General features: G+C 40.4%; 1 protein-coding gene across 12 annotated transcripts in view; it reads left to right on the plus strand.

Moving 5' to 3' along the window:
- thsd7ba (thrombospondin, type I, domain containing 7Ba) overlaps positions 1-18,308 on the plus strand; it is a 305,630-nt gene that overhangs the window by 205,374 nt on the left and 81,948 nt on the right. For all 12 annotated transcript variants that reach the window (XR_013798191.1, XR_013798192.1, XR_013798193.1 and 9 more), the window contains 2 exons: positions 4,576-4,767; positions 6,198-6,426. Coding sequence is in view for 8 of the 12 variants with exons in the window: in XM_079617501.1 (XP_079473627.1) it covers positions 4,576-4,767; positions 6,198-6,426 (421 nt within the window). In the remaining 4 variants the exon portion in view is untranslated. The remainder of the gene's footprint in view (positions 1-4,575; positions 4,768-6,197; positions 6,427-18,308) is intronic.

The following is an 18,308-nucleotide window of genomic DNA, read 5'->3' on the forward strand; positions in this document are numbered from 1 at the left end:
TACATCCCTGCCGCAACTTATTTTTTTCCATTTTCAACAGAAGAATAACTGTGGAAAGGGCAAAATTAGTCGTGATAAAAAAAGCTGTGTCCCCGTTTTAAATGTTTTTTTATATTTGTTTTAAGTTAAGTTCTCGTTCAACAAGAAGAGGAATACATATATGCTGATAGTCTTTAAAACATCCGCACAGACTGCCTCATTTGACTGAAATCGGTCTGAGCGTGTGTTACGCTGAAGCTAGCTTCCAATAGAATGTCTAATCTAAAGTAAAAATGAATTGTACTCATCTTCTGTGTGGACTCCTTTTTAGCCACGCCCCTGTTAGTGCTGCTAATGGTGCACACATTTTGATTCAGAGTTTGAATGATTTAAAGAGCTTGTATCATATTTCTGGTAATTAATTTCAGCTCTCTTAGACTGTAAAAAGACTAATCCCCTGTAAGCTATTAAATGAATGGGTTTGTCCTTGACTCTGAAAAATGAATGATGAATCTGCCCAACTTTCATCCATCAGGTGTTCACTGAGAAGGTCTCATGTTACTTTCGTTATAGCTTCCAATTATGACTTGGTTTCAGCTCTGTTCAAAATTGAATGCGGGGTTAAATCAAAGGGTTTTTTGTTTCTTTTTAGATGCCATGTTTTTTTTTGTTTTTTTTTTAAATAATAGTCCACAAAATAGTTTTATGTCTGTGCTTGCAGGCAAATCAAGGGGTTGTTCTCTTGATCTCTTTCCCTCCTACTCTCTTTCATTTTTGTGTGGAGGGTTTTGTACGTTGTGAACAGCGTAGCATGAAATGGTACACAGATTAAGGGGTGCTCACAAGCAGCACTATTTGATTTATTTATTCTTCTTTCCTCTTAAACGCAAGTGAGCCAAAGAGATTTCAGCCAGGAAGATGTGGCCCTTCCAGGGCTTTTTGCTCTCCGTGTGGGCTGTTAAGGTTAATTTCTGCAATCTGCATGCACATTTTCATCCGGCCCTCCTGGGGCAAAGTGTTCCTTTCAAACTTTCACAATTATTTCTGATATATTATAACACAGAGGGAAAGTGGATTGATTTAGGGAGGTGGGAAGCTGGAATCATTTGATGACTGCAATATGACCCGTAAGTCAGTGATGTTATTTGGAGCTCTGGCATTATTCTTTCTGCAATTTAACTTATTACAATTGGGTGTTCAAATTGCCAAGCACCTGTTATGGAATTACAGTTTGTGCATTATTCAGAAGACGAGAATAACAGCCCTGCACAGTTGGTTAAAATGAATACTGCTTGGTTTTTATTTCTGACTCTTGAACTCTCATTTTTGCAGTATAATTCCTGCTATTTTCTTTCTCTGGAGCTTTTTGTGAACTTTCTGTCACTCATCGCCATTTATACCACTGAATGTTTTGTTGTACAAAGTTCTGCAGTATACATTATCTCTAACTTTATGGGAATATGACGTTCCAGCTGAAAAGGCCGATATATACCATAGCTCCGTAATATACAGTAGCTATTGTGTTTGATTTGAAGCCCAGTGACTGCATTGGTCAACCAGCTTCTGGACCAGGATGGACATTACATTATATGGTATGCATTAACAGCAGAATTAATTGTGCTTTATGCTTCATTGGATATTTTCATAATGGGTGATTCTTCAATTAGGGGCAGTTTTAACAACTTTAAATATTGAAAAATGACGCTTCCTCAAATGTCCTTGAGTAAAAATCTACCTTCAAGTAAAAATTGGTGTTATGTGTGATGATGTGGATCTTTATAATGTATTGATGCTAATGACTTTTATTGAAAAAGTCTCAGATTTGCAAACACAAGTTCAATGGCAGTCAATTAGCTTTAAAAGTATAAACATTAAAATAACTGATTTGTTTTTAGTATAAACACAAATTAAATATTGGTATTTAAAAAGTCCAAAATAAGCACAATCAGATACATTTTACATTTCAAAACTATTAATAAAAAGGGAAAAGCTCATTTAAAAGACCAAATATTTCAAGTTATTATAAAACTACCTTTTTTTCTTCCGAAATGTTTCCTTAATTGTAGAATCAGCCATGTACTTAGTGTTTTTTGTTTTGTTTTTTAAAGAAATTAATACTTTTATTTAGTGAGGATGCATTAAATTGATCAAAAGTTGGCAGTAAAGACAACTTTCTATTCATCAAAGAATCCATAAAATTACCCTAAAAAATATGTAAATTTATCGCGGTTTCCACAAAAAAATATTGATGATAATAAGAAATGTTTCTTGAACACCAAATCAGCATGTTAGAATGATTTCTGAAGGATCATGTGACTGAAGACTTGAGTAAAAAATCTGCTTTGCCATCACAGGAATAATTTACATTTTAAAACATTAAAATAGACTTTCTTTCCCACAATATTTGTGATCAAATAAATGCATTCTTAGTGAGCATAACAGACATTTAAAAAAATATTACTGACCCCAAATTTTTGAATGGTAGTGCTCAATTTATTGAATGCAGGTAGTCTGCCTTTCTTTCTTGATAGTTCTCTGCATTGCAGGAGCCTGTTGAAATGCTAATGCACTCATTTCAAGGGGTCAATAAATCTCTTCAATATTTTGGATCCCTGATGTCAGTGTCAAGAATAGACCAAATACCTCTTTTTTAAAACCGCATTTCATGGTGTAGAGACTTCAGTGTAGATGAATGGAAGTTTCCGGTTCTGTCTACAGTTTAAATTGCGCTCAGGGGTCCTCCACCTCGTGTACGCAACAGTTATCTTCAAACTCATTGAAGTCTGGGTCACGTGGTCGCCTGCAGTGTTTTGCAAGAGCAATTTGATTGCCAAGAACATGCCTACAGTCCCTCCTCGCCAGCCTCTCTGCTTTGATGACTCAAGAAGCCTGGTGCTAAAGGTTGGAGGCGGAGGGCTGGAGACTCGCTTTAGGGAATATCTCCCATCTATGCCTCATTGGATCAAGAACATCACCCATATTACATTCTTACATTCTTAGCCTCTTGACATGGATGCAGTTACAGCAGGGGGGAAATACATAGATAAAAAATCTGCCCCAGGGTTGTTATTGCTTAACTCATGTTTGAAAGTGAATGACAGAGTTCAAGAGGAATAGTGATGCCTCGGATTGACCGTTGAAGTTCTTCACTCATTCAGTGTTTTTTTTTTTTTTTTCAGGAAATTGATCCGTTATGGTGGCACATAAGAAGGATGTACCGTAATACGCCTGTTTGTTGTGGATGTTTTTTAGGGTTTAATCGTTAAAGGGAAGTTTTGTGTAATCCTAGAGAAGTGAATGGAAGGATTAATGTCTCTCTTTCATGCATGAAATGAGAGTTTTCCTCTCACTAACCTCAGCAGACAGCCCAGCTCTCTTTCGCTTCTGTCTTTTGATAGCTCACTGGCATCCAATAAATTAAATGGCCTTTGGTTCATTCTTTCGAATACTTTTTCCTGTTCAAATCTCTTCCACCCTGCAGGCGAAAGGAAACATATTCTGCCCATCTGATCAAGCAGTCATTAGTAAAATCAGTGGCAACACACAAAGCAAATATTTCATTTGGTTCATTTGTTTGAAGATCGAAGAGCAGACGATTTGTATAGAGAAACTGATTGGCATTATCGCTGCAATGTGATGTGCAGCCGTTGCTTTGACAGACTTGATTGTGAGGGTTTGGAGCGTCATGAAAGTATTAGTGTTCAGAACTTGGGTGTGTTCATCATAATGAAATCTAAATTGCCCCCTCTATTTTCATGTTTCCCATTTCTGTGATTGAGCACAAAAAGGCTGATGAATCACAACTGTTGATCTCTTATTTGGAGATAAAAACCACTTAGTCTTCATCAAAGATGCATTAAAAAAAGATGAAAGCAGTGAATATGAGCAGATTTATAATAGGGACCTCACAATAATCAGGATTTACTCTTGTAACGCTGAGTTATGGGACTGTTTCATTGAATGGCTTATTTCACCTCAATGCACAAAAACACATTGGATTTCTGTCTTGTAAAGTTACCTTGGGTTTGTGGTTGTTACATTTTTCTGCCATTTCTGTATTTGTTTTATCTTTTTGTTATTAATATTATTTATGGATCTATCTACCTATCTATCTTTGTCTATCTATCTATCTATCTATCTATCTATCTATCTATCTATCTATCTATCTATCTTGATGTCTGTCTGTCTGTCTATCTATCTTTATGTCTATCTATCTATCTATCTATCTATCTTGATGTCTGTCTGTCTGTCTGTCTGTCTGTCTGTCTGTCTGTCTGTCTGTCTGTCTGTCTGTCTGTCTGTCTGTCTATCTATCTATCTTGATGTCTGTCTGTCTGTCTATCTATCTATCTTTATGTCTGTCTGTCTATCTATCTATCTTGATGTATATCTGTCTGTCTGTCTCTATCTGTCTGTCTGTCTGTCATATTTTGTAATATTGAATGCTCACAATGGCCAGTAATTCTTTTTTTTCTATTCAGTAAAGAAATGGGCAAATGTGCACGTTTTGAAACAACAACAATAACCTCCCTTGATATCTATCAACACCAAGTAATGATGGTGACATTACAAGTCGTCTTATGTTCCACTGAACAGGGCAGCTTGTTCCTGAGGAGCTCTGTGAAGATGAGTCGCCCCCTAAAGAGGTGTCCTGTGTGATGGCGTGTTCAGGTGACTGTGTGCTCAGCTCATGGTCTGATTGGTCCTCCTGCTCCCACAGCTGCTCCAGTAAAAACTCAGAGGGCAGACAAAGCCGCACACGAACCATATTGGGCTTACCAGGAGAAGGTCAGTTGACTTTCACCTTTCACAGAAATGATATGATAATGTTTATTACAAATGTCTGAAAAATTCCATGGTGTGGTGCCTCTGGCCTGCATGTATCATTTCCTAACCTCTTTCATCCCCACTGTGTTCCAGTCTCACTGCACATTCCCATCTATTATAATAAAAAAATGTTTATAAAATTTAAATAAACAAACAGATCATTTAATGCCGTAATATTGATTTGACGAGGGAAGTAATTTACTCCTAATATCACTCTGAGGGTGACATGACACCATTAATCAGTTTGTTTTTGTGAGTGGAGGAGCAATTTTGCATTCGGTATATTTGTTTCAGAGGAGCCGTGATAAAAATGTGTTCACAGGGTCTCATTTTTCTGTCTGCCTACATACAGCTGTGGGCTTTTCCAATCACACACAGTCCTTCTGGAATGACAAAAAGAGCTGTGTAATTAAGACTTAAATATAGCTTAGTCTAGAGACTACTCCCGCCCCCTCTGCAGCCGCGCACACACACACACACACACGCATACATACGTACATCCTGAGTAAGATACATGCTCTTACATACACGTATCTCCATGCATCTGGAAAATGGAAATAAAGCCCCAACCTCTACACACCATCCACAGAGTGTCATTAATCAGACAAGCCCTTATTAATATTCAGCTGGTCTACGTTACACTCATAATGAGTCCCTGTGTTATGGAGAAAGGCTGAATGTCAATACAATGTCATTAGCTTCAAGGGCAGATGGAGTAGGAATTACTTTTAATTATAGAAAGTGCAGAAGTAATTTTGGAGGTTGATCCCACACAAAAAATGTGTCAAAGGTGGTCCTGCATCACACGTGGAATACACATTCAGCATTTTGCTTCAGGTTTAATATGTTTCAAAGTACAGTAAAATGACGGAAGAAGGTTTTGGGATGCATCAATATCAACTATTTGGCGGATACGGATAAGCTGATATTTATTTTAGTTTCATGGTTGATAACAGATGTAAGGAAGAGTCTATTCTAATTTCATCTAATGTTACAATTGTATTTCAACCATATTTCAATGAACAGAAAGGTTGTTAATACTTTTGTTTAATGATAACAACACTGTGACATTGGCTCTTTCAGCATTGAGGAGCCCAACAGCATTAGTTTGAGGCAACCAGACTTTGTTTGTCTCATTTAATCAGTGAGACATTATTTAAACATTTGTATTTGACACTGGTGGGTCAGAAATTACATTATGAACAGTTTTTTATTTATTGTTTTATTCGTTTTCTTCTATTCACATATCTTCATCGCTTCACATGTCCCAGTAGATGTGGGCTTCATGCCTCTTGTGCTCATGTAGCTCGTTAACATTTTATGGAGCATTAAAGCAAACTTAAGAGAGGGTTTTCCATCTGTAATGCAGTTAATGATCTTTTTCATTTCAGCTAAGGCATGTCCAGCTGCTACTGCTCTGGAGGAGTGGAGAACGTGTAACGATCATCCATGCATCACGTTCTACTGGGAAGCGTCGCCATGGGGACCATGCATTGAAGACTCCTCCATGAATCTAAATGGCACCGGCTACTGGAACGGAACGGCCACCTGTGCTGTCGGGGTGCAGATTCGTAAAGTGGTCTGCATGAAAATGGGCGTCGGGCCGGTTATTCCCAAAAGGTGCCTTATTTTTATGTATGAAATTTATAATCTGTGGATTTGTGCATTTCCACACACCACACTGAAAGTGTTTGCAGTGGCCTTTTGTGGACGTTAGATTATTAAAGCACATAGATTTCCCACCACTGCTCATAGCATGAGGTTTAAATGCTATTTTTTTACTAATCTTTGGTGATCACTGCTTTTTAATATGAAATCCCATAGAGCACTTACTTTACCTGTCAGATGCAGGCAATCACACTTTGTTCAGACATGCAGCAAAGTCCTATCATTTTGTGATTTGAAATCTGTTTCAAATAAGATTTTGGAAATGCATTTAATTTCGGTAGAGTCAGATCAGATTTCACGGCGTGGCTGTAATATCATACACAAAGTGCAGTGTTGTGTTACATTGATGTGAGTTACTCTCATTTACACTCACATGCCATTCAATATGTTTGAATAATCAAACAAGCGAACAGTTTTGAACACGCCATATATATGAATGGGTAAAATGAGGTGGTGCTCATGGCTATTACTCTGTTATGTCTGTTGACATTGTTGTTACTACAGCAACCAATATAGATATACTATATATTGACTGCACTGTCTGAACAAATGTATCCAATCTTTACTAGGATTTATGTGCTGTGTGAACAACCACCAATATAAGTATATACAGCCTTATCAAATGCACTCAAATACCTCATCAAATATGTGCCGATTCAGAATGTTTTCGGAGTTTTATAATGTTTCCTTTATGGGGTCATTAATTTTTATAGCTTTGTCTATAAAACATTGTCAGCATTTTTCTCTCCTAGATGTATATTTTTAAATACAAGTACATTATATCAGGACAACCGTATTTGGTGAATAATGAACTTCCCAGAGAGAAATATTTCCCTCTGCTAGCTTTTGTTAATATTTGTACATTTAGTTTGATCGGAGCGCTAAATTAAAGTAGATATTATTAGACACTTCTGCTTTGGGATGCGTCTTTGAGGCATTCTGCTATACAATCACACAATCCTGAAATGCAGCTTTAAAGGTCCCGTTTTCCTGTGTTTTTGAAGCTTTGATTGTGTGCAATATAACATATTTGTCACGGGTATGGTGCGGATGAAGACAAAGGCAAAGGCACAAAGCTCCAATTCAAACTTTTACTATAATAAAGCTTACACAAAACGGAAACACTCACGATACACTGTAACATAATCAAACATTGACCGACCACTGAAGGGTGAAAGACAGGAACTTAAATACACAGATGACAACGAGTGACGACAGGTGAAGACAATGAAGGGTGATTAACTGATTAACTAGACAGGTGATGAAAATGAACTAATGAAAATGACGACAGAGAGGAAGAAAAACACTGAATGAGAAAAAACAACCTAAAAGTCCATGGACACAACAGAAAACACATTAACAATGTGACAGAACCCCCCCCTCCCCCCAGGCGCGTCCTCGCGCCGTAAAACATCCAAAGGGGTGGGAGGGTGGGCGCCCTGGAGGCTGATGGACAGGTGGCCGATCTGGAGCAGGAAGCCTCCAGGGCGGAGCAGGACGTGCAGGTGGCCAGGGCGGAGCAGGATGAGGGCGTGGCCATGGCGGAGCAGACGGACCCTCAGGCGTCCATGGCGGTGAGGACCCTTCGGGCGGCCATGGCGGTGAGGACCCTTCGGGCGGCCATGGCGGTGAGGACCCTTCGGGCGGCCATGGCGGTGAGGACCCTTCGGGCGGCCATGGCGGTGAGGACCCTTCGGGCGGCCATGGCGGTGAGGACCCTTCGGGCGGCCATGGCGGTGAGGACCCTTCGGGCGGCCATGGCGGTGAGGACCCTTCGGGCGGCCATGGCGGTGAGGACCCTTCGGGCGGCCATGGCGGTGAGGACCCTTCGGGCGGCCATGGCGGTGAGGACCCTTCGGGCGACCATGGCGGTGAGGACCCTTCGGGCGGCCATGGCGACCGTGTCGGAAGGGCCTCCACGATCCCCTCAGAGGACTTATTGCCCCCCCCCAAAATTTTCTTGGGGAGGTCAGCACTGGACTGGACCAGCGGCGAAGAGGGCTCTGAGCTGACCGGGGCCAGCGGCGAAGGCGGTCCTGGGCTGGACGGGACCAGCGGCGAAGGCACTGGGCTGGACGGGACCGGCGGCGAAGGCTCTGGGCTGGACGGGACCGGCGGCGAAGGCTCTGGGCTGGACGGGACCAGCGGCGAAGGCTCTGGGCTGGACGGGACCAGCGGCGAAGGCTCTGGGCTGGACGGGACCAGCGGCGAAGGCTCTGGGCTGGACGGGACCAGCGGTGCAGGAAGCTCTGGGCTGGACGGGACCAGCGGTGCAGGAAGCTCTGGGCTGGACGGGACCAGCGGTGCAGGAAGCTCTGGGCTGGACGGGACCAGCGGTGCAGGAAGCTCTGGGCTGGACGGGACCAGCGGTACAGGAAGCTCTGGACTGGACGGAACCAGCGGTGCAGGAAGCTCAGGGCTGGACGGGACCAGCGGTGCAGGAAGCTCTGTGCTGGGCAGCGATGAGGGCTCTGTGCTGGGCAGCGATGAGGGCTCTGTGCTGGGCAGCGATGAGGGCTCTGTGCTGGGCAGCGATGAGGGCTCTGTGCTGGGCAGCGATGAGGGCTCTGTGCTGGGCAGCGATGAGGGCTCTGTGCTGGGCAGCGATGAGGGCTCTGTGCTGGGCAGCGATGAGGGCTCTGTGCTGGGCAGCGATGAGGGCTCTGTGCTGGGCAGCGATGAGGGCTCTGTGCTGGGCAGCGATGAGGGCTCTGTGCTGGGCAGCGATGAGGGCTCTGTGCTGGGCAGCGATGAGGGCTCTGTGCTGGGCAGCGATGAGGGCTCTGTGCTGGGCAGCGATGAGGGCTCTGTGCTGGGCAGCGATGAGGGCTCTGTGCTGGGCAGTGATGAGGGCTCTGGCGCAGGATCAGCGGCCTCTGGCGCAGGATCAGCGGGCTCTGGCGCAGGATCAGCGGGCTCTGGCGCAGGATCAGCAGGCTCTGGCGCAGGATCAGCGGGCTCTGGCGCAGGATCAGCAGGCTCTGGCGCAGGATCAGCGGCCTCTGGCGCAGGATCAGCGGGCTCTGGCGCAGGAAGCTCTGGGCTGGACGGGACCAGCGGTGCAGGCGGCTTGGAGCTGGACGTCAACCGTCCAGGGTCGAAGAGGGACCAAAGCGGAGAATGGTGTCGGGGTCCATCTCGACCACCGCCTCTACTGCGGCCTCCACGGGTCCCGCGAAATCTGGCCAGACGGGTTCCCTCAAACGACCCTCCATGGGCAAAGGCTGGGAGATCTTGGCTCTCCTTGGCCAGGACGAAAATTTTTACCCATTCGTCCATTTTTAGGGGGGTCGGTCAATCTGTCACGGGTATGGTGCGGATGAAGACAAAGGCAAAGGCACAAAGCTCCAATTCAAACTTTTACTATAATAAAGCTTACACAAAACGGAAACACTCACGATACACTGTAACATAATCAAACATTGACCGACCACTGAAGGGTGAAAGACAGGAACTTAAATACACAGATGACAACGAGTGACGACAGGTGAAGACAATGAAGGGTGATTAACTGATTAACTAGACAGGTGATGAAAATGAACTAATGAAAATGACGACAGAGAGGAAGAAAAACACTGAATGAGAAAAAACAACCTAAAAGTCCATGGACACAACAGAAAACACATTAACAATGTGACAATATTCATGTTTCGCGTGTAAAAAAAAACAGTTTTTTTCACAAAATGTACTTATCTGTATACCGCTGTTTTCACTGTCCTAAAAACGAGCTGATGACTTCCTTGTTCTATGAAGTCCCTCCTTCAGAAATACGTAACGAGTTCTGATTGTACCAGCGGTTCCAGTGTTGTGATTCGACAGCAGCTTAGCGCACGTTGCCCGGAAAGGTCACGCCTCTAACCATACCGTGGAGATGAATGGCTCAGTGTTATTGTTAACATGGCCAAAGAAAGGTGATTTGACTCCGGGATGAAAATAACAGCGTCTCGACGAAATGGCGACAAACACTCTACAAACTTAACTCTTCCTCTTCTCTGTAGGAGCGCAACAAGACCACGCCTCCTTTTTTTGTGTATTCCTGTGTGCGGAGGTTAGTCAAAAAACTGTTCTAGTGACGTCATTAAAGCAGGATGTAGAGGGATGTAGTCCAAACCGGCCAAAAAAAATAAAAATAGTCCAAACCGGCTGTTCGCTGTAGGCTTTGAAAGGGTACTTCTGTTAAATAAAATATCTCGCTTGGCCTTGAACTTTGAGCTTTATAATTTTACAGGTATTATTTATGCTCTAACAGCAACAATACACACTAGCTAAAGTAAAAAAAAAATGGGATCACGAAGAACAGGACCTTTAATAGTTTTCCATTCAAACATCACATTTACACTGCATGAATGAGACGTACAGCACAACATATATGTATAGTACTGAAAGCTGTTCTCATGAGATGTTCGCATTTCCCTGACCTTTTCACAAGGGAAGGTCGCTTGGTTTACATTTGCTTAAGCCGTATCTTATACATTGAGTCTGTCAATATTCTCATTCTTGTGCTGTGCGTGGCTCTGAGTGCAGGCTGGACTTTTTCTCTCTGTTTCCTCTATGAGAGGTTCATGTTGCCCCAGGTCTTTCCTTGATAAATGTTTCCTGTGGGAGTGGTGTAATGGCGCTTTGGGTAAGATAAAATGTTCTATTGCATTGCATGGAGAAGATATTGTGTTGTGCATCAGGAAAAGAGGCTCATAAATAATGCAGTCGTTTATCCATTTCTTTCTGTTATATTAATGACACCAACGTAAAGTGAGTTTATGGGCTGGCGTATTTCACTGGCCTGGTTATAGGTTTCGGCTTTACCTCGGTTTTGGGAGGGGTGCTGTCTGGAAACATGCTGGTTTTTCTCTTTTTTTGTGAAAATATCTAATATATCTATATTTAAAACAAGATGCATTTACTGTACATGAGAAGCAAATTTTAATGCATACTATTTTAAGAGTGGCTCTGTGCCTACTGTACATCAGCAACCTTCTAGGACCGCTTTAAATTCATCATTGAATTGATAAATGGTCATTATGAAACACTATCCACAGGCAGCAACCTCACACAGGAGAGTCATAATTGCATAAGACTCACAATTGATGATATATATATAGTGGTCAAAAATTATGCCTATAGAAGTGATATTTGTTTTTAATGACCCAACGGGTTCGATTAAACCATAAAAAAAAAACATAAAACTTAAAAATATATATATATATGTGTGTGTGTGTATATATGTATGTATATGTATATATATATATATATATATATATATATATATATATATATATATATATATATATATATATATATATATAATATGAGGGAAGAACAAAACACTAAACTTGTTTAAGGTATTTATCTGAAAAAAAATATTTGGGAAAAAAAGGTAAACTACAGCTAGGTTTTATTTTACTTTGCAAAAAAATGCTTTCAAAAAGCTCACAAGAAAAAGCATACATTGACTACAACATAAGCAGTTATTAATACACTGTAAACTATGATCGATAAATTATGAGAACATTATTACATTGCTTTAATAAGTTAAGCAATTCTAATTTTTAAGTCAGTTTAATGTTATTTAAGTTGAAATGATTTAAACATCCAATGTGATTGTACCCACAAATGTATGGCAGCAACTTTTTTTTATATATACAGTGTATTTTGTTTGTTCTCTCTTATTCTAATATGTTTTCATAATTTTGGAAAATGACAGCCTGGCAAAAATTATGTCCACAGCATTTTGTATGTTTCATTGCATTATCAAAAATAAAACTTAAAAAAAAAATGTAACCATATTTAAATATATGTTGAAGATTTTTCTAGGTCAGAGATCACTTTTGGCCACTACTGTATATATATATTTTTCAAGCATTTACTCTAACAACTTATATTCTGAAAACAAATATTGATGTATTACACATTTGTACTTCTCAAGTCAATGTATCTGGATTTAGGGGTGTTTAGACATTTACTGGAATCAAGACAAGCATACTGATAAAGACAATTTTATACACACACGTATCATATATATATATATATATATATATATATATATATATATATATAGTATACACATTACCGATATAATATATTTATTTATTTTTTGGCAGCGTAAACCCTGCTCTGAGTTCACAGTGGGAGACCATTTGCGAGACCTTGAAAGGCATAACGTGTGTTAAGGAGAAAACGGTGTCATATACAGTTGTGTTTACCAATGAATAATCTAAGCTTCTTTACAGTCGGGAGAGAACAAATCACAGTCTGGTTTATAGTGGTCTGTTGACACACACACGCTCTCACTCACAGATATACTGAAGTATAAATCACAAATGGGTGTACTGTATATGGCATGGATGTGTTTGATGGTGTGGGTAAATTTATGTGTTTGTGTCACACACACATCATATCCCTTGTGCCTTGCCGCATGTGCTGGAGGCTTCCAGAACAGAACATCAGTTATATAGAACATGTCATCAGATGAGAGCGGCTGATATTTCGTGGTGTGTGTTCAGATAACCCCGCTTTATTTAAAACAGCAGGGCTGAGCTATTTAAACATCCTGATATATGAAATGACCCAACAGGGAGATGTTTGTTTATATTTCTGCTGCTAGACCTGTTCTTTATTAATATTCATACGCTTGCATAAAGAGGAAAAGAAACCAGGTTACATATAGGTATAATGCAACTTGTCTGTCAACATTAAATGTGATCTGATCTCAGCAATTTGAAAGTACAGTTTTGTGGAGCAGGATGATATATTATGTTTGTTGGACCAATGAAATGTGGGTGATGCAAGTTCAAACTTGATTTCCAAGCTATTTCCCCCTCATTCCAAATAATTTCCTGTCTTCTCTCTCCACTGCCGCTCTCCACACTCTCTCCACTGCCACATCATTTCCTGCCATCTCTCTCGCTCCACTGTCATTCAAATAAATGGATTCAATTTAATCCACAACCTTGGGGGAATTATTGATTTTCTAAAACTGGCGACAGCAATATGATTAAACAGTGTTTATAAAAATGATTGTATTAATTAATGACATATTTGTTCATTACAATTATCTATTAAGTAATTTGCCTAGAGATAGCATAATAAACTATTTGAATCAGAATAGTTACAGTGGAAATTAGTCATTTCTGCACTTCTGCACTGACTTACTGTTTTTTCTAAAACTGCGACAACAGCAATATGATAGAACAGTGTTTAAAAAATAGTTGTATTTATTATTAATAATAATCGTTATTAACAATTCTTCAATATGCCTAATTAATTTGCCTACAGGTGCAGTGTAATTTATACACCATTATACACCTCTCACCAACTAAAAAAAAGAAAATCATTGGTTCATTTCTGTGTTGGGATGACACAAACAGAGTAATGTCTTATAAAACACTATTTAGTCAAAGTGTTTACTCTTTTCAGGGAAATCTACTTTAATTATGAATTCAACAAGTGTGTTGTTTCATATTGCTTTTGTCCTGTGAATGAATGTTTTTTATGACAGCTTTAAGCATGCTCCATCCAATTAACTTTTAAAGGGTTATTTCACACAAAAAGGATTGTCATTATTTACTCACCCTCATGTCGTTCCAAACCCGTTAGACTTTTGTTCATCTTCGAAATACAAAAATATGTTTAATGATCGAAATCTAAGAGATTTCTGTCCCTCTATTGGCAGTTTCTGTTTCACTTTGACACTTAAAATAATTCATTAAGATATTGTAAAACGAATTTATATGAATTGAGCGGTTTAGTCAACTTTTCTGATGAGACACGATCGTTTTGTATGATGAACATAAAAAGTTCCGTTCTTCGGATGAGACGTTAAACCGAGGTCCTGACTCCTGACTCCTTCAGAGAAAGAGTAGGGGTGTATCCCCGGCATCCTGGCCAAATTTGCCCAATGGGCTCTGTCCATCATGGCTTCCTAATCATCCCCATATTGATTGATTGGCGAATTATGATGATAACGAATTATATATAGTTTTATTATGAACAGACTGCTTGACCTGTTTGACATGCAAGATCAAACCTCATTGGTTCTTGCTGAAGCTCAAACGTGCTGCGTAACACGTGAGAATGAACCTCATTGGTTCTCGCTGAAGCTCGAACGTGCTGCGTAACACGTGAGAATGAACCTCATTGGTTCTCGCTGAAGCTCAAACGTGCTGCACGTGAGAATGAACCTCATTGGTTCTCGCTGTTAGATTTTGCTGTATTTGGCCGACCAGTGGTATGGGTGGCTCGCCAATGTATTAGATTTCTCCAATACATAAAATAAGTAAGCTTGACCAGAGTTCTTGTGGGGAGAAGAATTTATTGAAGGTTTGTAGTGTAGCAGTCCTTCAGCAGCGATGTTATCATGTCGCCCTGTTACAATCTTAACCCAAAGTTCTGTTTGTGAGACAGAACTTTATACATGAAGACATAGCCTATGGGCTACAAACAATAGAAACCTGTTAGAACCTCCCACAGGAGATCGATCTAACTTGCTAATCCCCTCTGAGCAATGCTGATTCTTTTTATTCATTCACACCCATCAGTTTCTGTGGGCCATACATCTGAATGGGCCTTTCATCTGTATGGGCCATTTGGCACACACCTTTGCAGACACAGACGCAGGATTACATCTGATACACAGTCACAATGTAAATGAATCTGATGACTGAAAATACAAAATCTATCATCGCTGAAGCTCAAACATGCTGCGTAACATGTGAGAATGAACCTCATTGGTTCTCGCTGAAGCTCAAACGTGCTGCACGTGAGAATGAACCTCATTGGTTCTTGCTGAAGCTCAAACATGCTGCGTAACACGTGAGAATGAACCTCATTGGTTCTCGCTGAAGCTCAAACGTGCTGCGTAACACGTGAGAATGAACCTCATTGGTTCTTGCTGAAGCTCAAACATGCTGCGTAACACGTGAGAATGAACCTCATTGGTTCTTGCTGAAGCTCAAACGTGCTGCGTAACACGTGAGAATGAACCTCATTGGTTCTTGCTGAAGCTCAAACATGCTGCGTAACACGTGAGAATGAACCTCATTGGTTCTCGCTGAAGCTCAAACATGCTGCGTAACACGTGAGAATGAACCTCATTGGTTCTTGCTGAAGCTCAAACATGCTGCGTAACACGTGAGAATGAACCTCATTGGTTCTCGCTGAAGCTCAAACATGCTGCGTAACACGTGAGAATGAACCTCATTGGTTCTTGCTGAAGCTCAAACATGCTGCGTAACACGTGAGAATGAACCTCATTGGTTCTTGCTGAAGCTCAAACATGCTGCGTAACACGTGAGAATGAACCTCATTGGTTCTTGCTGAAGCTCAAACATGCTGCGTAACACGTGAGAATGAACCTCATTGGTTCTTGCTGAAGCTCAAACGTGCTGCGTAACACGTGAGAATGAACCTCATTGGTTCTCGCTGAAGCTCAAACATGCTGCGTAACACGTGAGAATGAACCTCATTGGTTCTTGCTGAAGCTCAAACGTGCTGCGTAACACGTGAGAATGAACCTCATTGGTTCTCGCTGAAGCTCAAGCGTGCTACACGTGAGAATGAACCTCATTGGTTCTTGCTGAAGCTCAAACGTGCTACACGTGAGAATGAACCTCATTGGTTCGTGCATTGATGAATGTTTATATGTGGATAAAACCTTAAATTAAATGATGTTTTATAAACAAAGTTCGGGAGGAGCACAATCAGATAACCAATCCAAATTACTTGTCATCAAACAATTACGTCTACCCTAATCAGCATGACAAGAAGCATATATATCCATTCTGTCAACTCACCTAACATTCCTTGACAGTTTTCCAGCATCCCTCACCCTTGGCTCCTCTTTTACAGCCAGGAATACGGGGGGAGTACTCTGGGTTCGGGCCGAATACCGAGCCCGGAGCCCTCTCCTCGGACAGCACGCCAAATATGCATACCATTTATTCCATCAGACTTATTTGTAAGTGTGAACTCGTGAAATGTTTATCATACAAAGCAATCGTTTCTCTTCAAAAAATCTGACTGAACCGATCAATTCATATGTATTATTTTTACGATCTCTTTATGACCTTTTTGAAGCTTCAAAGTGGTAGTTGTGTAGCTGTCAATGGAAGGGACAGAAAACTCTCAGGTTTCATCAAAAATATCTTAATTTGTGTTCGAAGATGAATGAAAGACTTACGGGTTTGGAACGACATGAGTAAATGACGACAGAATTTTCATTTTTGGGTGAACTATCCCTTTGAGCTGAACAAAACATAAATGCGCTTTGTTTTGTGTCAACCTGTTGTCTTCAGTGATGTCTCCTCTTTCTACTGATTTCTTGCACTTATCCTCCACCCACTCTTTTGTTCCTCTCCTAAAGCTGTGTAGCATCAATGCCTTTGGGTGATTGCCCTCCGTAATGACATTCTGCTCCACAGAGCACAAAAGTGAGAGAGAAAGATGATTCATGGCTCTGTTCTTTCTTGTCCCCTGCTTTGATGTGTCCTGTTTGCTGGTCTCCAAAGCCTGTATTTGGTAGAGGCCTGCTGAGTCCCGCCGCCTCTCTTTAGAGCTGCTGCATGCTGGGAAATGAAATCCAGAATCCAGCTTTCAGGGATGGACATTCTCCATGGAGCAACATGCTCTCAAACAAAAGCATGCACATACAGTACTAGCACTCACAAGGATACACGTGTCCAGCAGGACGTGCACCCTAGTACATATGTAAGGGATCATGTGCAGTCAACCAGTCATTATCGCAAAATAATGGGTCTTGTTTCGACCAGAAGGGGTTTGTTTGTGTGAAAACGATCGTCTGTCTGTACATTATCCCTTATATATTCACCAGGGTGAATGTCATTTTCCCTCCTATACACGGCTGTTTACCAAATAGATCAATGTGCATGAAATATTGATTTGAGTTGAATTTCTTTCAATGTTTTATAAGTAACCGATACCGGAGAGTGCTAGGAGAGCCATTAAAACTGGTACATTGTTATGGAAAAAAAGTAGTACACCAAATGGAAAGTAAATACTTACTTATTCCACTGAAGACAGTTTAAGTTATGTAATTTTTTTTGTTGAATAACAATTTCAATGTTTAATTTTTATTTGTTAAATTATGTTACACAATCTATTAACTGAATTAATACACTACTGTTCAAAAGTTTGGATTCAGGAGATTTTAAATACGTTCATTTAGCAAGGATGCATTAAATTGGTCAAAAATGACAGTAAATTCATTTATAATGTTACTAAAGATAAAAAAAAAAAACATCTTTGGTATTCATCAAATAATTCTGAAAAACTGTATCATGCTTGCACAAAAATAGCAATCAGACCACCTTTTTTTTCCACATTCATATTGATGATAAGTGTTTATTGAGCACCAGATCAGCATATTATAATGATTTCTGAAGGATCATGTGACCCTGAAGACTGGAGTAATGGCTTTCCATCACAGGAATAAATTGCTTTTTAAAATATATTAAAATAGAATACAAAGAGTTGTTTTAAATGTTAATAATATTTCATAGTATTACTGTTTTGCTATGACATTACTATGAAATTTGCTATGAATTACATCACTGTAATTTTGATCAAAAAAAATGCAGCCTTGGTTAGCATAAGAGACTTCTTTCAAAAACAACAACAACAAAACAAAAAACCCATTCATACATGTTGGGGGAAAAAAATCATGGTGTATACTTATTTACATGTTGGAAATTGTTTGCCAAATATACACTCATTATGTATAATCAAAATCATAAAAATAAATGACCATCGAGCTCTGTGATCGACCGATCAGAAGAAAGTATTTTAGAGCACAGAGTAATAAACTCTCTTTCCATTAGATT

Source organism: Phoxinus phoxinus (genome assembly GCF_949152265.1).
Source record: "Phoxinus phoxinus genome assembly, chromosome: 7".
NCBI lineage: Eukaryota > Metazoa > Chordata > Actinopteri > Cypriniformes > Leuciscidae > Phoxinus > Phoxinus phoxinus.